This window comes from Cheilinus undulatus, linkage group 23 (genome assembly GCF_018320785.1).
Source record: "Cheilinus undulatus linkage group 23, ASM1832078v1, whole genome shotgun sequence".
NCBI lineage: Eukaryota > Metazoa > Chordata > Actinopteri > Labriformes > Labridae > Cheilinus > Cheilinus undulatus.
Genome location: NC_054887.1, coordinates 30035348 through 30063336, shown reverse-complemented (window position 1 = coordinate 30063336; position 27989 = coordinate 30035348). Strand labels below are relative to the sequence as shown.

General features: G+C 39.7%; 2 protein-coding genes across 2 annotated transcripts; both read left to right on the top strand.

Annotated features, from left to right (window-relative positions):
• The first annotated feature begins 116 nt into the window (after positions 1 to 116).
• Positions 117 to 27989, top strand: mansc1 (MANSC domain containing 1). Its single transcript, XM_041780321.1, has 4 exons — positions 117 to 183; positions 22076 to 22403; positions 23338 to 23478; positions 25803 to 27989. Exons 2-4 carry the CDS (start codon positions 22151 to 22153, stop codon positions 26795 to 26797), a joined length of 1389 nt encoding a protein of 462 aa, XP_041636255.1. The 5' UTR covers positions 117 to 183; positions 22076 to 22150; the 3' UTR covers positions 26798 to 27989.
• Positions 5943 to 10545, top strand: c23h11orf98 (chromosome 23 C11orf98 homolog). Its single transcript, XM_041780322.1, has 4 exons — positions 5943 to 6060; positions 6596 to 6720; positions 7324 to 7421; positions 9951 to 10545. The coding sequence occupies exons 1-4, from the start codon at positions 6022 to 6024 to the stop codon at positions 10082 to 10084; spliced, it is 396 nt and encodes a 131-aa protein (XP_041636256.1). The 5' UTR covers positions 5943 to 6021; the 3' UTR covers positions 10085 to 10545.

Sequence of the window (27989 nt, the reverse complement as noted above, 5' to 3'; positions counted from 1 at the left end):
TGTTATTCGGCGCAGTAACAGCCTTTGACCACTTGTCTTGGGGGCGCTCTAATTAGTTTCCAAGTTTAACTTCTCTTTCTTGCAATTTCTTCTGCTTTTTCCTGTGTTGGTTTACGTGCTGGCAGCAGACCCACGTTTTTTTTGTCAGAAGTTAATGAGGAAAGCTTTGTTTGCTTCAAGAAAGTAAGTGAAGTAGTTTAATGAGAAATAGAAGATTGTGTGCAAGGTAATATTAACTAATGAAAGATGTGTTTATTGTGTTCAGAAGTTTGATTTTTGTAACATTTGTTTCTAATCTGAACATTTCTAGGATTCTTTCGTGCAGGATATTAATGTCTGTTTTTATTTATTTGTCTGTATTTTTTAGTTCTGCAGTGTTTAACAAGTAACAGTAAACATTAGTGATAAGAGCCTGAGTCTCATGAGTGATCTGAATGCTTATGTCCAGGTGATATTTCAGTTATTTATTTTTTAAGAAACTTCCAAAAAAATTCTAAAACTCAGTTTTCATTTTGTCATGATGGGCTACTGATTGTAGATTGAGAATAAAAGGGACATTTTTCAACTGTAGCAGCCTAACAAAATTGAAAAAAGTGAAGGGGTCTGAAAACTTTCTGAATGCACTGTATACATTTGAAATAGACTAAAACTTCCATATCTAACATTTCCTTTGTGGGTTTAATCTGTAAAGCAGCCTTTTTCTTCACATTAAACTGTCTCTGGGCGTCGGTTTGGTTTCTCTCAGTGACTCACAGAGCTTCAAAAATAAGAAAATCATCCCAAAGTTTCCAGTAAAGCCGAGAAAAAATCTGGATGGAAACGTGTTTCCAACACAGACTAAAAGTCATCACTCAGCAAGTTTTATGTACGCTGAATCACTGTTGAATCAGTCCGCTGTTTTACTCATATCTCTGATAATCCCATCTCTGCATAATGTCTTTATTAATAGACTTTTAAACAGTGGGGCAGTTTGTGGCTGAGTGCAACGCGGTCAGGATGAGGGTCAGCACCTCCAAGTCCAAGGCCAAAGTACCTCTGACTCTTGTCCATAAGTGAGGGTAGAAGGGGCTGTGAGATGGACAGATGGATTGGTGCAGCATCTGCGGTATTGCGCCATCATGGTGAAGGGGGAGCTGAGCCAGAAGGTAAAACCATAGACTGTAGAAAGAATTGGACAATCCCTGTGTGACGTCAGCCGTCTGATTACAATAGGGGACTCAAACAGCTCTTGAAGCCAATCCCCGGCAGCTTCCATATTGAAATCACGGTCTCAACCGAACTTTGCCCGCTTGGGTAAAACTCTTAATTTACCGGTCGGTCTTTGTCCCAACCCTCACCTATGGTCCATGATCTCTGGATAATGACTGAAAGAATAAGATCGTGGGTTCAGGCGAATGAAATTAGATGCATAAGGAGGGTGGCTGGGCTCAGCCTTAGAGATAGGATGAGGAGCTCGGACATCTGGAAGGATCTCGAAGTAGAATCGCTGCTCCTTCGCGTCGAAAGGAGCCAGTTGAGGTGGTTCAGGGATCTGATCAGGATACCTCCCTGTAGAGGTCTTCTGGGCACGTCCAGCTGGAAGGAGACCCCAGGATAGACCAAGAACTCGTTGGAGGGATTATATACCGAATCTGGCCTGGGAACGCCTTGGAATCCCCCAGGAGGAGTTGAAAATGTTGCTGGGGAAAGGGATGTCTGGGTTGACTTGCTTAGCCTGCTGCCACCACGACCCGACTCCGGATAAGTGGAAGAAAATGGATGGACTTCACAAAAACAACATGACTTTGTTGAACTTGTGGGACTTTGTCTGCAATAATTGATAAATAAAAGCCAGAAATTATTCCTGCCATGTCGAACATTTATCAGTATTGTTTGATTTTTCCTTAAATCATATCAAATTTAAAATTATTGTATCTGAAAACCTGGTGCAAGCAATCCCAGAATGCTTTGGGATTAGCTTGCAGCACATTAAAGGAAGCCCACTTTTAACAGGTTTTCTCCCTCATAAACCACGTTGATGGAATTTACATACTGTACATTTAAGGAAGCATAAAAACAGGATTAATCTCATGAATATTATGTAGTTCTAACCTTTTCTGTTATTAAACTAAAACCAGAGCAACAGTGGGGAAACTGAACCCTCAGCTGTGAAACATCAGAAGCAGGGAGTCGACCTCTTTGGCAAATTCTGATAGAATAATGTTTTTAAGGGCCTCTTGGCCCACCAACACTTCTCTTCTTCTGTTGTATTTCTTGTCATCACTCCTTTAATCTGTCCAGTTAAAGTCTGATCACCATCATCAGCCCGGCAGGAAATCATCTCTTCAGCTGAGGACTCTGTTTAAGCGACTTCTCTAAACGTCTGCACGCACTGCAGGAGGGAAAATTACAACTTTCCACTCAGTGGAGCACAAGTGTCAACAAATTGCCGACCCTCATCATAAATTCCATCCAGGATTCAATTAGAGGTGATCAGCAGCTCCGGGCCGCAGAAAGAGGCCGGAGGGATTTGGCTCCTCGTCTCGAGTCGTTAAAATAATTCCCATCGCTGCAGCTTCACGACACGACCAGTTTGGTTTGGCTTCAGGTCCAGAGCTGAGAGACGTCGAGCAGAAAGAGGCGAAGCAGCAGCAAATCTTCAACATCTGACCAAGAACAACAAAAGAAAAGGGTCAGAAAGTCAAAGAAACCAAAGTGATTCAGAGGATTCTGTAGATCCTGATAGAAACTTTCTGTTAAATCAGAGGTTTATAGTTTAAGATTTCTACTTTTGACTCAGTCCTCAATTAAAGGAATAATCTGCAACTTTTCCCTCTATACACTTTCTTCTGCTCATCCAGGACCGGTCATGGGGACATCCATCTCCCCAGCTATGTTTTCCTGTTCCTTGGATCCCGAGGCATTCCCAGGCCAGAATCTCTCCAGTCCACTCTACTGTCTCCTACCAATTGGACTGGCCTGGAAGACCCCCCAAATCCTAATGAAATGCCCCAACCTCCATAGACGAGTGGCAACTCTGGCAGAGACCAGGGCATCTCTAACCGAGTATGCAGACATAATTCTCACTTTTGCTTGTAACATGTAGCATATTCCTTTAAGACCCCCAAAACTGGAACATTTTTACACTATTTTTAGATTGACGTTTCATTTTAGTGTCAGGGGTTGGACAGGTTTCTTCTTCCAGGATGTTTATTCTAAGCACAGCTACCTCTGTCGTAGTGAAGAGGGAGCTGAGCCGGAAGGCAAAACTTTCAAGCCACTCCACTGTTTCCTCCCAGCTGGCCTGGAAAACCCCCACATCCTGATGAAACGCCCTAACCTCCATAGACGAGGGGCAACTCTGGCAGAAGCTAGGACGTCTCTACCTGAGAGTGCAGACACAGCTCTCACTTTTGCTTGTAACAACGGCCCTGGTTTTACATATTCCTGAAAGACCTGCCACATAGCCCCCCGTCAGAAACATGATTGTAGGCCTTCTCTAAGTCCACAAACCACATATAGACTGGAATATTTTTTACACTACTTGTAGAATGGCATTTTAGTGTCAGGGGCCCAAAGTTTAGCAAGTTTCTTCTTCCAGGATGTTGATTCTAAGCACAGCTCCCTCTGGGTGGGGAGGTTGTCTTTGCCCCAAGTGAAAGAGTTCAAGTATCTCGAGGTCTTGTTCACAAGTGAGGGTAGAAGGTACCGTTAGATCAACATGCAGATTGGTGCAGCTTCTCCCAATTGGACTGGCCTGGAAGACCCCCACATCCTGATGAAATGCCATAACCTCCAATGATGACGGGCAACCCTGGCAAAAGCCAGGAGGTCTCTAACTAAGATTGCAGACACAGTTCACACTTTTGCTTGTAACAACGGCCCTGGTTTCTCATATTCCTACAAGACCTCCCACATAGCCCCCCCGACAGACATGATCCAAGTCCACAAACCACATTTAGACTGGAATATTTTTAACACTATTTTTAGAATGACATTTTAGTGTCAGGGGCCCAAAGTTGGACAGGTTTCTTCTTCCAGGATGTTGATTCTAAGCACATGATGGATGACATCGACCTAAAACAGTTAAATAAGACTAATGGGATTTATATTTCTAGAAGAATGATTGCAGAATTTATTTACTGAAGCTGGAAAACCTTTTTCTGCATTCAGGAAACATTTAGGAGACAGATTTTCCAGCTGAGAGTCTTCTTTCGTTTTGATGACACAGAAACATTTGTTCTAATTTCCAGCCTGGATTTAAATCAGAGAAACAGTTGAGACCTCTCCAATAAAGGAGGTTTGAATAATCACCAAGCTGAAGGGACGTAAAAAGCTGATGTTGTAGCCCTCATGTTGTGTCAGACATCATTAACGCTGTCGTTGATTGTTTCTAGGATCAGAGTCCGAGCTCAGCCCATCCGGGGGATTTTAATCCTCAGGGAGGAAACCGATCCGTTCCTGTGTTGAAACCTTTTATTGTTTTGTCTAAATGTGAATCGCTCCAGATGTGCTCACTCTGACACACTGTCAGTTTAATGATATAATCTAGGCCGCTCTGATAGTACAGTTTGAAAATGTGAGTCAGACGTCATCGATATCCCCTCAGAGGAGCTGCAGCATGAGAAACTTCAGCAGTGTTTACATCAGCAGCTCAGCTTTAGTCGGTACATGACTGTCACAGGTGTCCGATAAAAAAGCCAATCTTTAGTATTTAGATTAAAAAATGCATTGCTTTGTGGCAGTAATTAAAATTGTAAACACTTAAATTTGCACTTGTTTTGAAAGGAAATAACATTTTTGTGTTCAGATCTTTATTTTACAGTTGTTTTAACTGATTGGTTTTAAAAATATTTAAACCTTACAGTGTAAATATGAGATTAACATTATAATACTAGAAAATTATACACTAACAGAGTACATTTCTTACACTACAAGAATGTTTAGAGCTAAAGTTTAGTGGTCAGAAGAGCCCTTTAAACTCCAAATAGAGTCAGTAATGAAACTTAGATAGTGATGAGATATCAACTTTCCAAAGACAGTCAAATCAACACTCATGGACCCATGTAGACACTAAAAGGCATCAACATCAGCTCTGATAGGTCCAACCCTGGACATTTTATTCAAGGTTAGGTTCTTTTTGTTTTGTTTTGTTTTTTTCTTTAAATAATTTTGGACATCTACATCTTGTCCAGAATGCTGTACCTCGTCTTTCAACTAGTAAATATGACACAAAAAGAAGCAAATTTCCCCCATTTTTGCCCCTCTTCACCATCTCTGTGTGCATTTTAAGATTTAAGATTTTATTCACAGGCTATTTTAGAATCTTCTAAGGGGGCTGAAGCACCTCTTTATTTCAATGTCAGCATCCCCTAAAAGATAACACTGACATTTCCCAACCAAATTGCCAAAATCTAACAGGATTTTTGTAAATAACTTCTACGTACCACCTTTTTTTATGAGCTAAACACCCCCAAAGTTCTGGTTCTAAAATTGCCCCTGCTTTCACCCACAAAGATGCCAACATGAAAAAGCAGATAACATGAATTAAAGTTTAAAAACTGATTTGAGTGAGGGAATAAAGTCACAGTTCTCAGATTTTGCCACTAGGTGGAAGCATTTAACCAACTCAAGCTCATGTGAAAAGATACATTTTTCAATTTCAACCAATACTTCTCAGATGTTGTAATTAAATGGAGTAAAAACTGTGAAATAAGTAGTAAGAAATATTAATAATAATATTAATAATTATTATTAGAATTCAGTTGTGTGTGGAATAGTTTTTCATGGGGATAGGATAGTTCTTGCTCAAGATAAAATTATAATTATCATTCTTCGTTATGTGGTTTAAACTCGTAAATAAAGACCCCACCATGAAGAGCGTTATGTGTGCAGAGCTCCAACTGTAAGGACTGCTGCCGTTGTGAGAGGACAGACCTGAGGGGGGCAGCAAAGCGCTCCTGCCGCTGTGCACAGCGGGAATTTAAACAGTAGAAGAAGAAGCGGTGCCGTCCCCACGTGAGAGAACTTACCAGCAGCAGCATGTCTCCACCAGGAGGAAAGATAAACAGACCAAAAACCGTAAGAGAATATAATTTCACTATTGTTTTGCACTAGTAAACATTGAAAATCATGTTTAATGTTTACTACGCCGTTGTTTTGATCATCGCAAGTTAGCAGCTAGCCTGTGAAGCTAACGTAAACACTGGAGCTGAGAGTGAGCTAGTTCATGTTCTCATCTTACTTTTACACCGCTTTAACCGCTGTTTATTTAGTTTTAAACAAAAGGAAAAACAATGAGGGTTTTTAAGTTTGTTGTAGTTTTTCTTTCACATTTATGGACCAGCAGTACACTGAACTTTACGTTGTGAAAATATAATTTTACAGTTAACCAGTACTGTTAGCTTTACTTTACCAAGTTTTTGTTAAAACATAACAGAATTCAGAATTTTAAGTTTATAAAGTGTCACAGGATTAGGTCAAACATGTCATCATCGTATTATTCTTGTATTCAAATGTACTTGTTTATCATACGGCAGCAGTATGTAAGTGTGACATGTAGTTTGATTGCTATAAACATAAATATTTCTTATTTTTCTATTTGATTTTGTGTCAGGAGCTGGGGAAAAAGCTTTTTAAGCGGAGGCGAGTTTTGGGCAGAGAGAAGAGGAAGAAAAATCAGATTGTTGGAGCGGTGGTCGATGAAGGTCTCATCACAGTCCATCACCTGAAGAAGAGGAAGTCAGTCAGCATTTTTATGCCCTAAGTTCTTATATGATGGTTTATATGATTGCTGCTAATGCATTATGTGATCTGAAACACTATATTCAAGTATTTTACTGCTCTTGAGGATCCTTTCCATTGCTGATGTTATAAGTCAATCCTGTCACATCTCCTACTGAATGTTTTCTTTCCTGAAATGAACTGAAAATTTATTAGTATGTAAAACAGTATTAACAAAGTAAAAATGAGATAAACAAAGACAAACAAAAACAAACTAAGGACAACAATAACAGCAATGACACTGCCCACATATGAAGTTAGAAGTATTTTAACAGTGTTGTCACTTTAATAAGATCAGGTGGAATGTTTGATGCCTTAAAGCAGTGCTTGCACAATGCACAATGAGGGGTAGGGGGCCTCGAAAATATTTTCACCTGCCAAACGGGGGCCCGACAAAAAAGTTTGGGAGCCACTGCCTTAAATTTTCATGTGAAATACTATCTGGAGCCAAGCAGGGAAGGTCTCTAAGGATTTGTATTAATATGGTACAGGACTTAGAAAGCATCACAGATTCTTTCAAATTTGTTCTCGCTGAATGTTAAATGTGTTTTTGTGTTTCAGGTCGAGTCCTCGAGCAAACATCACTTTGTCTGGGAAGAAGAGGAGGAAACTGCTGAAGCAACTGCAGCACATGCAGCAGGAGAAGGCTGGGATGGAAGGTAAAAATATATGATACTCAATGTGTGGCTCTCGAGCCACATGTGGCTCTTTTGCGATGATTTGCCCCCAAAAAACCTTAATAAAGGGAAACTTTGACCTCAGAACTTATCCATTGCAGGTCACTTAAATCAGTTTGTTTCCCCACACTTAAACAGCAGGCTTTAATTGTCAAACTTGATTGTCAACCTATATTTTTGCCCCTTTTTTCCCTTTTTTAACCAGTTTTACTCAGTTTTTAGCCCATTTTTGCATCTTCTTTTTGTCACTTATCACCCATTTTTGACACTTTTATCCCATTTTTGACACTTTAAACCTGCTATTTGCAATTTTTTGTCTCTCTTTGCCTCTTTTTTGTGATTTTTTTTTTTTGACACTTTTTGACAGTTTAAGCTGCCGTTTGCCATTAAATACCGCTTTTTTTACATTTTGCTACTCTTTGCTGTTTTTTTCCCACCTTTTTGTTGATTTTTTTTCCCATTTTAAGAACTTTTCACTCATTTTGCCACATTTTTGCTGCTTTTGAACTTTTTTTGCCTCCTGTAACTCATGTTTTATTAATTTCTCACCCATTTTTGCCACTTTCTGCTGTTTTTTGCCACTTTTCCTCCCCTTTTTTGCCACCTTTCACCCAGTTTGTGCAGTTTTCTGCCTATTTTCCCCTTTTCACTTCTTAGATTGTGGCTCTTTGGTTGAGAAGGGTTGTGTAACACTAGTCTAAAGCGTAATGTAGCTTGATGATACTCCATCTTCACTCTGTATTTTCAGAAAGGTTTTTTATTTTTATTCTTTATTTTTCCATTTTGAAAGGCAGACATCAGGAAACATCATATACATGGAAAAGCAACTGAGTTTTCTCTGCAATTCAGTCTTTTCTTGTTCTTGTTTAAGTATAAGGAACTAAGTGCAAATAGGAAAGATAAAGTGTGCACACAAGATCAACTGAAAATAAACCATAAACAGGTCTTGAGAGATGAAAAAGTAAAACAAAACCTCAACCACATTGTAGTTTGCTAGGATTATGTAGCACCAAAATTCCTTAGATGGTCACCTCTACAAAACCTGTCTGAATTGGTTTGACATAAATAACCCAGTTGGTCCAAAGTTTAACAAAAACTTCTTTTTGCAGGCGTAAACAGAAAGTAATTCTTTCCATAGCAGAAATATTATTTACAATATTAATCCACTCCTGTACTGTGGGGGGTTCAGGAAGCAACCAACATCTACTAATAGCTTTTTTTACAGGCAGAGGTCAATATGCCAAAATTGTATCACTACTTCTTATTAAAAAGAGAAGTATTGCTACCAGCAGATATGAATATTTCTGCCGTGTTTTTTTGTTTGTTTGTTTGTTTGTTTGTTTGTTTGTTTTTTGTTAAGGGGTTATATCAGTTGTGAACATTGGCCTTATAAACAAACTGGTTAGTCGAGTTAAAGGGTTATTCTCTTTAAACTTTAAAGTGTTTTTAAGGACTGAAAGTTGTTGATTTGTTCCACCTCAAACTTTGAATTGTGTGTTTTAGGACTGGAGTTTTAGGTTTAAACTACATGTAACCATCAGTTTTTGCAAAAAACTATTTTGTAAATATTGAATAGCAGCAAAATCCTTTATCCTGCATCCCTACATTAAAAGTGAGACTTGAGAACAAAATCACTGTTGTTTCAGTTTGCAAACTGCAGACACATGTTGTATGTTTTTCCTTTTCTTGAATTTTCTTAATTTCCGGAGTAGACGCAGTTATAAGATATATGGAAACAGAGAATCATCAAACACTGCTTCTCCAATAAAAATGTCCAAATGGTGCAGTCAAGTGCTGCAAAATAATGCAAGTAAAATCAATTTAACCACAGTAAAATGTTGCTCATAAATAGGGAAATTACAGAAGAAAAATACATTAAAATGCATAGGCATTTGTAAAAATTATGCTACATTTGTTGCCTGGCTAGGCGGTTAAGGAGGGGCCCAGTGTAATATTCTTTCTGGGGGCCCAAAATACTTAGCTATGCCCCTGCGTGTTTGAGTTAGTATGAGCAGAAACAAAGACTTGTAAAATGATGCCTCAACTCAGAATTTTATCTCCTGGTTGGTTTTCATCACATTTTATACCATGATAGGTTGTTTTTCTAAAAGACAACAAACTTTATTTCAACACAGAAATCAGTAAGAAAATAGAACTTCTTGAAGAATAGTGATGGGCTGATGAAGCCTTGTGAAACTTTGGAGCTGTTTTTTCATTTGTGCTGAAAAAGGTTCAAAGTTTTGGGGTTTTGTTCCCTGGTTAAACAGTGACATCTGGTGGCGTGCTAAAATTACAGCAGATGTTTGTTAGTGGGTCTGAATCAATGGCACAAAATCGCACTGTTTAAGTCTCAGATTTCTGCAATAAGTCACATTATGCTGCATGTCCATGAAATTTAAACTATGTATGCACACATAAAAAGAAATGGTTGTTGCTGTTTTTTTCCTCACTGAAATCTGGTTAAGATAATGCTACTTGCACAAACTCAAATATTATCATCTTACTCCTCAGTTGAAGCTCCAGCTGCAGCACCACAGAAGAAGAACCAGGAGACCTCCACTGCTCCATCCAAGACAAAGAAGAAGAAGAAGAAGAAGGGAGCCGCTGGAGCACAGGAGGACGTAGAGATGGAGGACCTCGAGTAAGAAGACGACACAACCAGAGTTGGACTGTGGACTGGGATCAGATTCATGTTTGAACCAAATACTCCTAGATTTATTCCTCTGATCAAACCTGAAGTTTTATCAGAGGGATGTTTATCTGTCTGCACCTGACCAGGTGTGTTAAGGATGCTACATGGGTGGAAGAATTTAGATACACAGGAGGCAGAGGGAGACATGTCATCGGTGAGCAAAGAAGCACAAGTTTAGACAAAAATTAACATAAAATCTTTAATTCATCAAGTCTGAATGAGCAGGTGGGAGGTCGGATAACTGCAGTCAAACTTTCAAATCAGTAAGTTATTTCACTCATAGCTGTGATAAAAATTGTGTCATTTTATATGTGTGAAAAGTTTTAAAAATCAGTTTTGACATGACCAAAAACTAGGTGAACCTGTAGCACATTTCTCTGTGTTTGATTAAAAGAGATACTCCTATCTGTTAAAGCTCTGAGGTTTTGTGTTTCATTTCATCCACGTCTAAACAAAAATATGGAGCACACTGTTACTTTGGTTTTCCAGTTGTAGCTTCAATTTAAATCTTAAGGGACAGTGTCTAAAACATTCTCATCCCTGTAAATGACTCTGGTTATCGCTTTCATTTTAAAATGTTCACATCAACTCTTGCATTGATTTTGGCTTTCAGGCACTAATTATTCAGCATTTATTTCAACTAGTGTTGGGATCCATAAGGTAAACTGTTTGTCACTTTAATCACCGACACAGATGTGTCCAGCTGTGTTTTCATTAGAAATGTATTGTTCATGTTCAGCCTTTGAATTATTGATGAAGCTGCTGCCTGTAACCTGCTTATATAAACAGGGTTTTTTCTTCATAAGAGGCAGGCTTTTTGTGACTAGAAATCCATTAAACCACTTCACTGCTCATATTTTTCAAAGCATTACAGAAAGCATAGGTATACATATTTATATGTACAATAAAGAATAGGACAGTGGCTGTTGGGACCCAGACATGGATCATGGACCTGCTTTCAGTGGGTCACAAATGTGAGCCGGGAGTTAAAGAATTGTGGCCTTAAGTCTATGATGTACAGAAGCCATTAGCGGTCATACACCCATGCATTTCCCCCCACTTGTTTTGCCATAAGTAAATTGTGCTGGTTTTCTTGAGATTGTGGTTTATTTATCTCGTAGAGTTGGGTTAACAGCTGTTTTTTCCTTGATAATGCCAAAATGTAGGGGGTCAGGAGATGAGGTAAAATGAAATTCTGAGGCTAGACCAGATGATTGCCACTGTTATAAGACAGCCTTTTTGTATGGAAGGTGGATGATTTCATCAGAGTATTAATGTTCTTTTTACAACCATGTAGAGGGTCTCAGAAGCACCAATTATGATGAAAAATACTAGTTTAGTATGTGACAATTTGTCCGTGACTGGAGGGCAGTTTGTCCACTAATAGGCCACCAAAGAGTTCACTTCGTCAATTTTTGTTTACTCAGAGGTCATCGCAAAGGGCATTATCTCAAATTTGTCTACTTGGAAATCATTGAAGGGGGTACTATCTGGAATTTTGTCCACTTAGACACACCAAAAGGGGCAATTTGTCAAACTGTGCCCACTTAAAAAGAGCACCAAAGAGGGAACCCCATTTTGTCTATATTACCGTTTTAGGAAACCACAGAGGGCACTTTGTCAAATTTTGTCCACTTGGAGGGAACAACACAGGGCACTGTCAACTTTTGTCCACTTAGAGAGCACGATAGACAACACTGTCAAATTTTGTCCACTTAGAGAGCACGATAGGCGACACTGTCAAATTTTGTCCACTTAGACAGCACGATAGGCGACACTGTCAAATTTTGTCCACTTAGAGAGCACGATAGGCAACACTGTCAAATTTTGTCCACTTAGAGCGCACAGAAGGTGACACTTCATCAGATATTGTCAACTTGGAGGAACTACGAAGGGGGCACACTGTCAAATTTCACCCACTTAGAGAGCACAAATGTTGGCTCTGTTAAAATTTTGTCCCCTTCGAGTGAACCACAAAGGGGGCACTTTGTCAAATATTGTCCAATTAGAGAACACCAAAGGGGGCACTTCATCAAATATAGTCTAATACGAGGGAACCATGAGGGCACACTGTCAAATTCTTTCCCGTACGAGGGAACCACAGGGGGCACCTCGTCAGATTTTGTCCACTTAGAGAACAAAAAAGGGGGCACACGGTCAAATACTGTCCAATACGAGGGAACCACGAGGGCACCTCGTCAAATTTTGTCAACTTGGAGGGAACTAAAAAGGGGGCACTTTGTCAAATTTTGTCCACTTGGAGGGAACAACACAGGGCACACTGTCAACTTTTGTCCACTTAGAGAGCACGATAGACGACACTGTCAAATTTTGTCCACTTAGAGAGCACGATAGGCGACACTGTCAAATTTTGTCCACTTAGACAGCACGATAGGCGACACTGTCAAATTTTGTCCACTTAGAGAGCACGATAGGCAACACTGTCAAATTTTGTCCACTTAGAGAACATGAAAGGGGGCACTTTGTCTAATTTTGTCCACTAGGGGGAACCACAAAGAGGGCATTTTGTCAAATTATATCCACTGAATAGCACCACATTTTCCACCACATTTCAGTTTTCTCCACAAATAAAGAGTCAGAGTCCACTTTGTTAAATTTTGCTCACTTAGAGGGAACCATTAAGAGGGCACTATCTTGAATTTTATCCACTTAGAAATCATCAACAGTGCACTATCTCACATTTTGTCCTCTTAGAGATCACCAAAGGGGATTTCAGCTCAAAGAGACACTCTGTTTTAGGTTGGTTTTATAACAGGGACCTGAGCTCAACCTTGCATTAATATTTCATAATTAAAAGACCCTTTTCTTTCTTGGCAGGATTATCTTCCTTATGTTCAATCTTTTAAATTATTTCCATGATGAAACCATCAAAATTTCCTTATTTATGGTGTTAAAGTGCTTTTCTTTCTAATGTATTGTTCATGTTTAGAATTTAAATAATTAATGAAACTGTTGATGTGATAGTGATTTTTCTTGGAAAAAATTCCTAATAATTGTAAAGTACACCATAATATCTTTATGTTAGCAAAACATTCCCGACTTCTTTTTCTGTTTTAAAATAAATTATTGAAAAATATGACTTATTAAGAATACAGGTGCTTAATATTTTTAAATCTTTCCCATAAATTCCAGAAGTCTTGACAATGATTAAATAATTTTAATGCTATTTTTTTCGCTCTCTTGGCTGTATTCATGTATTTTACTTTTCTAATTTATCTCTGCAATATAAAAGTCTAGTTGTTTATTTCCAATGTTACTCTTTGAATTGTATTGTTCTGTAGAAAACGTTTAATAATTAATGAAGCTGCTGCCTCTAAAGTGCTTATATAAACACTGATTTTATTTTAATGGCGTTGTTAATAATTTTATCTGAGTTTAAATGTGGTGTTTCTCAGCCAGTTGGTGTTGATATTAAATCCGTGTATTTGCGGGCATATTTTGGGACGCAGGCTCCCTCCCTCCCCCTTCTAGAGGACAAAGACTAAAATGGGTCAGACTCAGAGAGGAACCAGCCATCATGCAATGTAGTTCACATCGAGCTGGAGACAGAAACAAGATGCTAACGGTAACGACGGGATTCATGGCGTTTTAAACCGCTCCAACATGTCGCCCGGAGAACGCGTCGTTTTTCCCTCCACATCTAACGGTCGGCGATGACGCGGACACGGCGATTCTCGGACATTTAACAGAGAAAAACACGGTTTAGTTTTAGGGGGGGAATTCCTGTTTTTCATCAACATGTCCTTTCGGGATGGGTGAAGCAGCTTACGGGGACTGAACTGGTGTAACTGGGATCTCTGCTGGTGTTGCTGCTTGGCTCCAGGCTCCTGTCAAACACCGACTCATCAGGCTGCTGACCGACCTACGGAGGGTGATGGACGCCGGGCAGAGTTAAGCTGTGTCCTCGGGGGGAAAATAAAGGTATTACCTGGACTCTGTGGGGAAATTAAAAACCGTATTTCACCCACATTAGTCTGGGTTACATTATGTCCCAGTTAGACAGCGTTACCCAGTAACATCAGCACCATTAAAACCAGCACAGAGACGTGTTAGTACGGCAGGTAAGGACACAGAGCCGCTGCACGAAAAATACAACGTTAGCGTTAGCTAAACCTTCATAAAGACTATTTTATCCTCATTTATGTCTCTGTTACATTATTTACATCGCTAAATTGCCTTTGGTTGGCAGCCTACGGCTTCAGACTGGATGTAGGGGAGACCAGGGACGGCTGTAACACTTAAGCTGTTTCTAAATAACACTATTCTGATTAGCTAGCCAATTATCAAAATCAACCATACATATTTTTTACTACCTACCCTATATATTTCACTAAATAACATATGATACATTTTTTAGATGATAACTTAAACCTAGGAAGACAGGGAGAGTTTCAATGCATCAACAAAAGAACAATGTACAGTGAGCAATTCATTATAGCACAATATACCACGGCCAATTTTTTTGTTTTAACTAATCAAAAATTGCAACTACTGTCTAAATAGCTAAATTGCCGACGTATTTCTGCAGTTTAGGCTGTTTCTAGGAGTTTTCTTGCAGTTTCTAATGGATTAATCCTTCCTACACACATATATATGTATTTATGTTAAAGTTTGGTATTGTGATAGTATTGATCATTAAGTTATCAAAAGCCCTGTTCTCTTCTTTTGAGCCAAAGCTCATTTAAAATGGTCTGAGGCAAGATGGAAAACTGTTCTGTGGTCAGATGATTTAAAATTTAGATTTCTTTTCTGAAAATCATAAGAGCCGTGTCCTAAGGAAAGTACCATCCAGTTTGTTATCAAGTATCAAGAAAAGTTTTTTTTAAATTTAAAAAGTGAAAAAAAATTTAAAAAAAATAAATAAGAAATTAAAAGTTCTACTCGTAATTTTGACATTGCATTATTTTTATCTTTTTTTATTTGCAAAGAAAATGTATAAATCTTCTACAAGCTGTTACAACTCATACTGAATGCTCATGCTGTCAAACTGTTGAGTACTATTTGATGGAAGTATGGGAAACAAGAACTGGTTCCAGTTGAGAACTGGTTCCAATTGGTTCAATCCATCAACATCACTTACATTTAATCTTAATGATACCCTTATCAATGCCTTATACTCATGTGGCTATTAAAACACGGTCTTGCGAGAGGCATTCATCGCAAACAAGAACATAGAAGTCGATGAACTCAACATGGCTAATAGCCACAAAAACAGGCTAAAGCGATTGAAAGTGTGGTTTGCATCCTTTTGTACAAGAATTGTTAATTTTGTACAAGATCACAATGTACTTTTAAATGACGTCCATAGATCTAGACCCAAGAGACTAGTTTAATCTTTTAAAGGAAAGGACCAGTGGTATTGTATTCTATTCGAGTTCAGAGATCAGTGATCAGAAGTTATCAGCACTGTTTATTTTGCCAGTAATTGAAGTCTGCTTGTCATTGACTCTCACTGAAGGTGGCACACAGCTTGTTCAGTGTTCAGAGAGAAAGAGAGTCAATAAAATTTGAGTTGTTAATGCTGAAAACCTACATAGTCTACCTTTGCCAAAAGAAACCTTCACAGGACGGAATTGAGAAGGAAGTGGATATCAAAATCGTATCAATTCCACATTCATCTCTGTTTAAATATAAAAAAATTCCAACGCTTTCAATGAAGCTTTGTAAGACAGATTGCGATGAAACTCCTGGAAACTGTCTGAATTGCACTGAAATAAAGGACATATTTTCACACTGAATAATTGCCAATGTTTTCGCGCAACTTTAACCCTGTGTAGAGGTTTGTTTACAGTTTAGGATTTTTCCCCTTAAAACTAGATGACTCATCTTGAGGGCCTATCCCTCTTCAATCTCTTTAATGTTAAGTGAAAACAGATTTCTATATGTTGGCCTATTTATTTTACCCTCTAGCTTTACAAGCCTTCCAGGGCTGGCTGCCAAGAAGCATCCCAACAGCATGATGCTGCCACCACCGTGTTTCACAGCGGTTATGGTGTGTTAGTAGTGATGTGCCAAACATAGGGTCTTGTCTGATGGCCTAAAAAATCTTCATTATGATCTCACCAGACCAAAGAACTTTCTTCCTCTTGACCATGGAGTCTCCTGTGTGCCTTTTGGTGAACTCTAGTCCAGATTGAATCTGAGTTTTCTTCAACAGTGTCTTTCTCTTTGCCACTCTCCCATAAAGCTTTGACTGGTAAAGAACCCGGCCAACTGCAGAGTTTCTCCCATCTCAGCTGCTGAAGCTTGGAACTCCTTCAGAGTAGTCATAGGTGTCTTGGTGGCCTCTCTCACTAGTGTCCTTCTCACACGCTCACTCAGTTTGTGTGGATATCCTGATCTAGGCAGATTTACAGATGTGCCATAATTCTTCATTTGATGATGGAGTTAACTGAACTCTGGAGGATGTTCACAGTGGACATTTTTTGTATCCATCCCTTGACTTAAGCTTTTGAACAACCTTTTCACTGAGTTGCTTTGAGTGTTCTTAATGGTAGCCAGGAGTACTGATACTTCCAGACACAGGTGTCATTATACTTCAGTCACTTGAGACAAATTCACTGCACTTCGGTAATCCCCTTTTCATTAATTGTGAGACGACTTACATTATTTTACAAAGGGTTGATTTATAAAATCAATGAAAGGGTATGAAATCCAACGAGGTGAACACCTCTTATAGGCACTGTATTATATATTATTTTTTCTTTGACTTTTGATACTTAAAAATTCGCTTATATCAGGGTTTCTGCTCACACACGTTGCTCATAATACAGTAATAGTATCTTAAGTTAAGATTGATTTCGTTTCTATGTCATAGAAGATAGTTTTCAAGGCCTTATCTGTTTTGTTTTTTGCTAATTCTTCCCTTCGTAAGTGTCCTTAGTACGGAATAGTTAATATTGTTTGAGTTTCCACTAAAAGCCCTTAATAATGTGACAATAGCTCCAGTTACCTCCCTTAAAAACTCTCAAAATCAGCTTATCTTGACCTCCCTGCTCACATAAAGCTCATAATACTTCATGTTCTTTTTGAACCAATAAGAAGCCTCAGAAAGGGTGTTGCTTTCTATCCTCGGCAGATATGTGCCGCTGTAAAGGAGATAAGGTGAACTAATTCCACCTGTCCCGCACAGGAGACGGGTTAAAGTCCTGCTGGGGCGGACTGTGGACCCAGAGACCCACTGAGCATCTGATGGAGGACTGTTCACACCGTCTGCCTGGTGAGTTTCTCCTCTAACTCCAACATATTTAAAGATTTAATCTAAAATCTGCAGAGTCATTAATGTGTCCATCATCATAATCCAAAGTGACCTCGTTCATCTGAGCATAAATCTAAAAATGGCAGCGACTCGGCCCCTCTTAAAGGAGAAGATTCTGTTTTTAGATTTCTATTTTCTCACTCAGATTGGTTTCTAATTTGGTTCTTTTTGTTGTTGTTTCGAGCTGAGACAGATCTGGGGCTCTTAGACGACAGGAACAGGAAGTTTTAGTGCCACTTTGAGTCCAGGCTGTCACTAAGATGCTCTGATCAAAGTTTGAAGAATCAGAAAGCCCCCAAAAATGCTTGTGTTAATGAGGATTGGTTTTAAACTTTTAAATTATATTTAATGATGTGCTGTTAAACTGAAAACTTCTGTTCCCATAACATCTCCTGATGTGTTCTTTGAATTACTTCCACAACACTGAGTAAACTTTGTCATGAATCGTCTTAAATTTGATATTTAATCGGATCAAGCTTCACTTCATTTAAGCATCAAGGCTGTCTGAATTTTTAAATACCTCAGTACTAAGTGTTTTAAACAATAAAACCTCTGTTTTTGACAGAGCAAAAAAAGCCAGAAGCTTGAAAAAAATACATCTCTTTAATAAGACAGATGCTTAGGAGGGGAATTATCACTCAGAATTGCTCGCAAACTTCCTCTCACTGTCTTAAGTGCAAAAGAAAGTTTGTTGCCAACATATTTGTGTAGCTTAGTGTGCAGGAGTTGGCCTGCAGTTACTGGTAAAAACAAGAGATTACCCAGTATTCAGGTTTCTAGGACTGGGATTTATGTAGCAGTGGAATCAACCATTGTTTGATTCTAATCAGAATCAAATCGTAGTTTCAGATTCTGGAATCCTGACCTGAATGTTGGGTTTATGTCCGTCAGAGTTGTGGTAATTGTCCCTGTTTGACCTGTGAAAATACGTTAAATCTTAAATTTAAAAAGCACACAGTAAAACTGTTTGCTTATCAGTACAGTTGATTAGGAAATCTTTTCTTTGAAGAACTAATACATTCAAACATGGCCTCATTTATATCACTTCAATTTAGTCCTTTGTGGAAATGTCTTGTGCCTTTCTGCTACTTGGAAAATATTTTGCGCTCTTTAAAACTTAAGGAGCTTCAGTGGGAGAAACGTAACCTGCTTTTCTGGACATGTCTTCCTTTTTGAGTGGAATTACACAAAAGAAGAGTTGATAAATTGCACAATTTGTTTTCTTTTGTCCTGAAAGTTCAACCTTTTTAGCCTGAGATCAAGGGCCTTATTGTATGCATTGAGCGAAGCACCCTTGTATAAACTGCAGGTGTCTTTCCTAGGCCCTGTCCACACAGAGACAAAAACATATTAAAAAAAATGTTGTTGTTTCGTTTTTGAAAAAGTATTCCATAAAGATGGGATCGTTTCAGGAAATATCCGCATAAGCACAGAACCACTGGAAACCACTGAATTCACCGTAGTGCATATGCCAAGCCTGTACATGGCGCTGTGTTGCTGCCACGGAAATGCACCAAAAGAGAGAAGAAGATTGCAGAAAACTGACACAAACTTTCTTCTGGTTGTTCTCCGTGTTGGGTTTAAGAACATGTGGTGTTTGCATTTCGCGATGGTGGTAAAGGAGCATCAGACTTTGCTGTAAAAGCCAAAACAAGCTCTGTAGCTTCTGCAGCATGAGCACAACCCTGTAATCCGCCATTGTTGTTTGCCCAGACCCGCGCAGGTGTCTTAAGAGAGCTACGCTATATGTGACGTAATTGTTTCAAGAAAGATGCGGTTAGCCGTCCAAACGGAGATGAAACGGTAGTCTTTTATGGATTTGTGCACTCTGGGACCCATTTTCAAAAAGTATCATTTACACTCACCCAGAAACGCAGTTTCTGTGTGGATGAAACGCCGATACGACAAAAAACTTTTGTGTATACTCCAGAATTTGTCTGCGTGTGGACGGGGCCCTAGTTTCCACCCGTTTTCATCTTAACACTGTGTGCTCACAAGGGGTGGGAGAAAAAATCAATACAGCATAGTATTGTGATATTTTGTCTGGTGATGTATCAAATCATCTTGTCCTCCAAGTATTGTTTTTTTTTTTTCAGATTAATTGCTAATATGAACTGAAGTCTATGATAATTGAAAAATAGAATCAATTGTTTGGACAGTTGTTTGTCCAGTGAGGTCGGCAGAGATGACGGTCATAGAGGAGGAGAAAGTTAGTAACAAACATGGAAGCACCAGGGGAAGTACATTAGAAATGCAAGCAGACCACGAATGAAATGTACATGACACATGAGGTTAGCAAGAAGTGCTACATGAAAATAAAATACCACAGAAGGATGACAAACATGAGGGCAAGACTAATGCTAAATCAGCGAAACAGTTGAAAATGGTATAGATGGCAATATATAGGATCACAATATTCTCTGTATTGTAAAATGTTTAAAATCGCACAAATATCAAATCGGGACCCAAGTATTGTGACAATATCGTATCGTGGGGCCACTAGTGGTTCCCACCCCTAGTGCTCACGTTGTTTGAATAGCAAATAAACATGTGATCCCAAAGTTTGTTTGTTAAAAATGAGTAGTTGTCAAAGTTGGTGTATTCCTGTCCTGTGGACAAAGAAAACGACTGCACCTTAAGTCCGACTCAGATGACAAAAATTCACCAGTTTTTGGCCTGAATGCAACAGCGAAGCTTATCGTCAAGCACTGGGCCTGAAAATGAACGTTGGGAACAGCAAACACTCTTTTAGTGTGACACAATCAACAACGCATGACTAAGATTCATGAGATAGACTGGCATGAATTGGCAGAATTTTTCTTGCATCCTCGTCTACTTTGACAACCTGACTGGACTTTAGCGATGTGTATCCTGATTTCTACCACTACAGGGGAGCATTTTCTCCTTATCTTTGTATCATCATTTACCAGAGTGAGTCCCCATTTCTTCTCCCTCCAGGAATCTTACATGTACATGCAGTGAAACTGTAGCTTGGCTAATTGGGTGGATTTTCTTTATGTAAACACATTTATAAAAAGTTCTATCTGAAGAGTTGCCCATCCATATTGCCTTCTTCATGACACATCAGGATTAGTCTATAACTGTTATTCATAATCTATAATCTAATCCATACTTGTTTCTTGTTTGTTGTTTTCTTTTTCTGAGCTAGCACTGTGAAGAGCATATCTTTCAAATCTCTTTAACCCTCCTCCCTGATGACCTGGGAACTCACACACAGTCACAGAGACAGTCATGACGTCAGCATACTATGAGCAGTCAGGATCACTCTTGTGGTCTGGCCAGTCTGTCGACCAAGACCGAACAAGATTTGCGTTGCATAGTCTGGCATGGTGCAGTCGTGTAAGACCAAAAAAATGTGTGTAGTGTACCCTTTAGACCCCATGAAGTCTGATCTGAAGTTTATGGTGCAGTGTGTTCCTGAAATTTAGAGGATGTATTTAAAAATAGGCATGCATCATCTTCTTACTGAGTTTGTTCCACACACACAGGATGTTCACCTTTACCTCAGTTAGAAAAATATATGTTCAAATAAAGTTTTTAAAGAGGGCTGGGAGATGGAGAGTGTCTGTTTCGATTATGCATTCCAGTATGCAGCCAGAGTTTGGTTTATTTGGGAATAAAAGTCAAGTCTTCTGTGCAAATACCAACGCACCAGCCTACAGGCACACCTGGATCTTAAAGGGAACAAAAGCTGACACACTGTTTGGTTTGAGTCATGTTACTCCTAAAACACACAATGTACACATTGTCTATACATTGTCACATACCTAATCTATCCTATTTGTGCTCTGTGGCTGGCTTTGCACCCAAATCGTGCACCATGCAAATATATAGACAGGTTTTATGTAGTTATTTATGCCATCACAATAAGGTCATTAACATCAGCAAGATCTTGGAAGTGCTTCATAATGTTTTTTCTCCATTTGTGAAAACTCTTTGGAGAAAAAATGGGGAAAGAAACAATACTTTTCTGCTCTAATTCTCAAGAAATGCTGTATTTAACAGTGAGAGTTGTTTTAAAAGGGTCTTCACAATACAAGGATTCTTAACCCAATAATTGGTAATTTAGTTTTTTAACAAAAAAAAAACAGGCAAACTGGTGCATGAAAGTCACTTCTGAGTTTTACTGCAATTTTTGGTGATATAATTACTCTCCTGTGCAACTTTCCTTTGAAAAATCTACACATTTTTATGTGTATTTTTAGTATATTTTGCTTCTATCTATACCGTTAAAATAACAAAAATGATGTGGTTCTGAAACACATGACTAGCTTGTAGGGGACTAGAGAGGAATAGAAAATACTTCCTCTGCTGTTGTTCACATCAGTAACTCTCCCATAGAAGCACATAAAGTTACATAACTGTACCTATGAGACATGTTACACTTAATCATAAGTAGGTCCTGCTGGTGCCTTTTGATGGTGTAGATGGTGTGCAGGAGTATTTTTCAAGTTTTAATGATTAGAAAAACAGAAATCATCCAGTGTTTTGGTGTCTAGGGCTTCATATTTTTGCTGCAATCTTATCAGTAGGTATCAATTGGATTGTTTTTTACCAGAATAAACTCAAGGTTTGAACTTCTGGTATTTTAATGACCATGTTTAAAGACTATTGTGTTTCTCCTTTGTGTATTCTGTGCCGTAGTGTATTTGTGTGGATCTCTGCCCTTCTGCGTCCAACTCTGAGCTGATCCTGATCACAGACCGTCTACCTGCAGACATGTCTCCTCCAGCTTCCTGTTCTCGCTCATGGACGCTCCGGCTCCTCCTAACCGCTCTGCTCGTGCTGACCATGATGACATCACTTCCTGTGTCGGCGGTCGAAGCGGAGACATGTTTCTCCAGACAGCACCAGGGCGTGATCGTAAACGTCAGACTGGCTTTAAACAGACCGACCACGGTGATGGATGCCCGCGGTGTCCGCTCGGAGAGGGACTGTGTGCTCGCCTGCTGCTCCGAGGAGGTCAAACCAGGTGAGAAGAGCATCATCAGTCAGGAGTGGTCAAGAGTGAAAGTTTTAGACATAAACGTATTTTTATACGTCAGTATGCAAAAAGTCATCAAGTTTTGCCTTTGCATACAAGATAGTTGACAATTTTGAACACAACTGCAAAACATTTTTGAACAAATTCAGCACCAATCATAATTTCTGTCACAATTGCAGTGTTAAAAAGCAGAAATGATTAGAATTGTAATTCAAAATTGTGTTTTCTGCAAAATTGTCTTGGATGTTCAAACCTTTTGCTAGAATTTCTAGGGTCCATGGAAAAGTTAAAAATAAAACAAAAATGAAACCCTACAGTATCAACAAGACAAGAAAATGTCAAATAAGTCTGATTTTAAGATCTTAGAGTAAGTCAAATGATTATAAAGGGAAAATGTGTTTATGAGTATCAGATAGACTTGGCATGTTTCTCTGATATTTCATCAGAATTTTCTCCCCAACCTTTGTATTCTCAGGAAGCTAAATGTTGCATAAAAACAGAAACAAAGTCCTAAAAAGTGACAATGATAGATTTATCCACACATCCAAAGAAAGAGCCGAGTCTCTGGGTTCATTTTAGTATCCGATCTAGACTTCAAAAACCTCCTGAGCAGGTCAAAGAGAGACTCTGTGACGTCTGCATGAAGTTTCACAGGCTCAGATGTGACAGCTTTACCCAGCTTTCATCTTTAAAAACAGCATCCTCATACTTGAAAAGCTGCAGATCTCACAAGTTTGAACCTGATCGTGATATAAAAATAGAGAAATATCTGTCTGAAGAGCAAATCAAAGAACAGGTTTATCATGACTCCTCAGAAAGATGCAAAACAGATGATTTAATGTGCATAAGCACGCCCAGTTCAATGTAATGTATTTTCCATCAAACGACTGTGCCATGACTCCATGCTTTTGTGTTTCCTAAGGTGCAAAGTGCAACATGGCGGTGTTCAACTCAAAGAAACATGCAGGTGAAGATAACTGCTTCCTGTTTCACTGTCAGACGGAGCAGGACTGTCCTCTGATGAAGGCTCAGGAAGGCATTAACACCTACGACATCTACAAAGGTGAGAACATCAAAACTTGATTATCCTGGCTGATTATCTTACTGGTGTTAGCTTCACCCTCTCTCTAACATTGGCTACTTCTGTAAAACAAAGTGTGCAACTTCAAGATTTCACAACTGTAGCTTAAATTAATATCCCTCTAGCTATCTCAACTCCTTACATACCTGAATCTAAGTCTCCCCTGTGTATAAGTCGCAGTCCCAGCAATTCAAAGTTATCTTCTTGTTGTTATGATTTTCATTTTGTTCAATAAAGTCCAAAACATGCAGCCTCTGTGCAGCGGTGTAGCTCTTTTAGTACCATCCGTTTTCACCATCTTGAGTCTGTAGTCCTCCAAGCTAACAGGTAGTTTAGCTTTAAGGCCATAAAAATACAGATGAGGACAAAATTGCTAGTCCTCCTATAAACATTTTCAGTTCGTCCTAAGTATTTCCAGAGTGCTGTTAAACAGAGCAAGAATTATTTAACACAGCTTTTCCAAACGTCCTAGTTTTAATCTTGGGTTCTTACATTATTTTGCTTTGCACACAAAGCCAAATTATTTCACAAAAACTACCAGGGTCTAAATGATTCTCCCCCACTGCTACTAATGGTCAACAGTAATGTCTCCTTGTTGTTGTTTTCAACAAGTCTCTGACACGTCTTCTGAGGAACCCCAGCTCATTCGTCTTCTGCTAATCTCTCAAACTCCTCCAGATTTTATGGTAGATGTTCAATGGGATTCAAGTCAGGGCTTTGTGCAGGCCACTCAGTAATGCTCACTTTGGTCTTCTGAAGGTAGTTCTTCACCAGGAGACACAGATATTCTTCTTTCTTCATGGTTCCTTCAACTTTTATGAGATTCCCAGTTCCAGAGCATCCCCACAGCATAATCCTCCCACTGCCATGTTTCACTGTGGGGACAGGGTTTTTTTGGGTTATATGCCTCTCCCCTCTTTCTCCAAACATAAACGATGCCAAAGAGCTCCAGTTTGGTCTGATCTGACCAAAGGACACGCTTCCAGGTTGTCCTTAGCAGACTTCAGTCTGGTTTGAAGGTGTCTCTTCAGCAGAAGTGGACTTTTTCTTGGTCCATTCCTGTGCAGGGCTCTAGTGATGGTCTTTTTTGAGACTACAATTCCCATCTGGGCTAGGTTCACGAGAGTCTTGGCAGTTGTTCTTGGGTCCTTAGTCACATCTCTCACTAGTTTTCTTTCCACTCTTTGAAATCTTTCTCTTCCTAATTCTGCCAGGCTTGTTCTGGACCATGTGTGAAATGGAGGGAGGTTTAAAGGGCTGTAATGTCTGGGTTGTGGGATGAGCATTCACAGTGATACATCAGTCAGAATGTAGATGGCAGGACCCCAGGGCACATTTACTGCTCTTTATTTGCTCAGCTTAAAGGTACAGCAACTCACTAGGCACTTATCTGTGCCAGTTATATTATAATCATGTGGATTTTAGCATGGACACACATAAACACAAATAAAGTCCATACTGGCTTAACTGCAGTCCAATGAGCAGTGTGAGCCTGAGTCCACAGGATGCTCACACTTCTTCTTCAAGGCAACTCCCACACTGCCCTGCAGCTGTGACATTACAGCCTGTCATAAGAGGTGTTGCTTACAATCCTGGGCCTTTTCTACAGTGTTGCTCCCTTTGAAATCCTTGATGATCCTTCCCACTACAGTTCTTGACTCTTGTAAATGCTTTGATCCTTCTCCTGCTTTGTGAGCATCCACAATTCTTTTTCTCAAGTCTAAACTGATTTCTATGGTATTTGCCATGATGCTTTCTCCAGTGACAGCTCAACCCCTTACTGAAGTTTCTATACTGTGTAAATGTGAAGATAAAGAATCTGAGATAAAACGAGGATGTTTGGAAAAGCTGTGATAAAAATAATTTTGCCCTTATCTGACGCTAAGATCAGATAAGATAGACTTGTTCTGGACTCTGTCCCACAGTTACAAAATCAGTTACAACAATAAATACATAAATAGAGATCATATGAAACAGATATGACATCCTGTAACAGCAGAAATTCTATATATCAAGTTTTCACATGTGAATAAAAACCATCTAGAGAGTCTTGCAGTCCTTCACTTCATCAATGATGCCTTCCAGCTAATATTCAGTTCCCATCTGACCTCCTATCAGCTAATCTGTTGTTGTCTATACCTGTGCCCCTATACCTGAGGAAGTATTGCAACAATTGATCGACATCTATAAGCTTCCAGAGAACTACCTGACAGGCAGCCAGATCTCATGCTAAATTGAACCCTACTGGCCAGAAAATTAAGAGAGGGGATTGATGAATGTTTCATTCTGTCTTCTGTCCTCTACAGGTTTGATTCATCCAACCACAGTGAGAACTTCTTCTACAACATCCACGACCACTACGACTACACCAACGACAACCACCACAACACCCACAACCACCACTACAACTACAACCACCACACAGAGTACGACGACGCCAACAACCACCACAACGACGACACCAACCACCACCACCACCACTACCACCACCACACAAGCTCCCACCACCACCACTACAACACAGCCTCCTCCACCCATCATCATCATCGCCACCATGCCTCCAGTGACTTTACCACCACCAACCCCAACAACTACAACAACCACAATGCCAGCTACAACTACAACCACCACAACCACCACAACATCGATGAAGAAACCAATCAGGCCTGGCAGGAAGCAGAGTAAACCCGCCAAGAAGGTAAAACCACATCCTGTCGTCACCACCACCACTCCACCACCCCCTCCAGCTCCTACCGTTCCATTTGTTATCGTAACGGCTGCACCAAGAACTACAGAGGAGCTACAGCCGGAAACTACAACTACCACAACGACTACGACGACAACACCAACTACGACTACGACTACAACTACAACCACGCCAACAACAACTACAACAACCACCCGTCCTACAACGACTACAACAACCACCCGTCCTACAACGACTACTACAACCACAACACCCACAACGACTACTACAACCACTCCTAAAACTACAACAACAACCACCCAGGCGCCAACGACGAGGACGACTCAAGCAGCAAGCCTCATCATCGTCCCAAAAGGCGCTGTCCAATCAGACCACCCCCTCCAGCCTGACCGCGCCCTCCAGAACTCTGGCATTAACCCAGGGAAAGCGGTGGCAGCAAGGGGGGCGGTGAAGAGTGGCGTGGTGGCGTTCATGGTGCTTGGGCTCGCTTTCCTCACGCTGGCTCTGGCGGTAGGGGGGAGGAAAGCGATGGAGTCGTTCGACAGGCGCCATTACACAAGACTGGAGCTGAACGACCTGCACTACGAGGTGTGATGAGGGAAAAAAATCAACAAGGGGTCTTTGGTTTTTATGATGGAAGCTCAGAGGGACAAAAAGCAGGACTCACCATAAGTTAATGTTTGTTTTATGACATTTTGATTTCTTAAAGTGCACAAAGTTACACAACAGTTGAATGTCGACTTACAGAGTAAAAGGCGGGGCTAAAGAGGAAGGTCGTCAATCCTTTTATCAATATCACATGTTCAGAACAATATCTTTTATTTCAAGGGTGATTTGAGTTTAAAGAACAGAAGCTTAAAAAACATTCAAAATTGCCAGTAAACACCTGCCCTGTCTAAAATGACAAATACATTCACGTTGCCAATGTATTTGTGCAATTTAGACAGTAATTAAAAGAAGAAATTGCCTAGGACTTCAGCTTTCGTTCCTTTGGTTTCAAAAAGATGTTAATATTGAGTTTAGCGAGGATTAAATCAAAGTTCAAAATTCTGACATCATCACAACCCTCTTGAGGAGAATCCTTGATCCTGATTGGCTAGAGGGTGTGCATTATTTTGCAGTAACCACACAGCTCTGGGATAGTGCCCTTTAGTATATTTACACCTTTACTATTGTCTTTATACTCTCAAATATGAGTAGAAAAGAGCATCATTGAGTGTAAGACAGAAATTATTTTAAAATAATAATTCCAAGTTGAATTGTTTTAGTGATAAAGCAATTCTACGGCCGCATATTAGGGCCATTCTTAAATTAAGATAATGAATAAAAGGAGCCGTTAATTTCCAAGAAAAGTACAGACTTATTACCCCTAATTTATCAAACTTATTGCAGATTTGTGTGTGGAAATCAACTTACAACAAAGTCCACATATGATTCCTGAAACATGCATATCTGGCCTGTTAGAGCTTATGAACCAACGGTTGTTGATAAATACGGTTGCTGAAAGTAATCGTCATTTTCTAACATAACTGTGCGCCTCGGCCGGTCCACAATCCCCCAAGAATCAGAAAAATCCATTCTCCCCTCCTCTTTCTCCACCTTTTGGAAAATGTGTGCTGAAACAAGCCAGATTTTTCCCTCATGATGTCATGTGGGGAGTTAGCCCCGCCCCCAGGTTCGGCTGGCCATACGTACATGGAAGAAGGTTCTGCCCTCCTTTCCTGGTCCACCTGCAGCTGAGAGGGGGAGGATCAGGAGAACCACATCCATGAAGCCACATCCATTT

What these genes read in the sequence shown, in the direction of transcription:
- c23h11orf98 (XM_041780322.1), top strand. Translation starts at nt 6,022, where the DNA reads ATGTCTCCACCAGGAGGAAAGATAAACAGACCAAAAACC. An exon ending in AGATAAACAGACCAAAAACC is followed by an intron (nt 6,061 to 6,595) that starts GTAAGAGAATAT and finishes ATTTTGTGTCAG; the next exon opens with GAGCTGGGGAAAAAGCTTTT. An exon ending in GGAGAAGGCTGGGATGGAAG is followed by an intron (nt 7,422 to 9,950) that starts GTAAAAATATAT and finishes CTTACTCCTCAG; the next exon opens with TTGAAGCTCCAGCTGCAGCA.
- mansc1 (XM_041780321.1), top strand. Translation starts at nt 22,151, where the DNA reads ATGTCTCCTCCAGCTTCCTGTTCTCGCTCATGGACGCTCCGGCTCCTC. An exon ending in CTCCGAGGAGGTCAAACCAG is followed by an intron (nt 22,404 to 23,337) that starts GTGAGAAGAGCA and finishes GTGTTTCCTAAG; the next exon opens with GTGCAAAGTGCAACATGGCG. An exon ending in CACCTACGACATCTACAAAG is followed by an intron (nt 23,479 to 25,802) that starts GTGAGAACATCA and finishes TGTCCTCTACAG; the next exon opens with GTTTGATTCATCCAACCACA.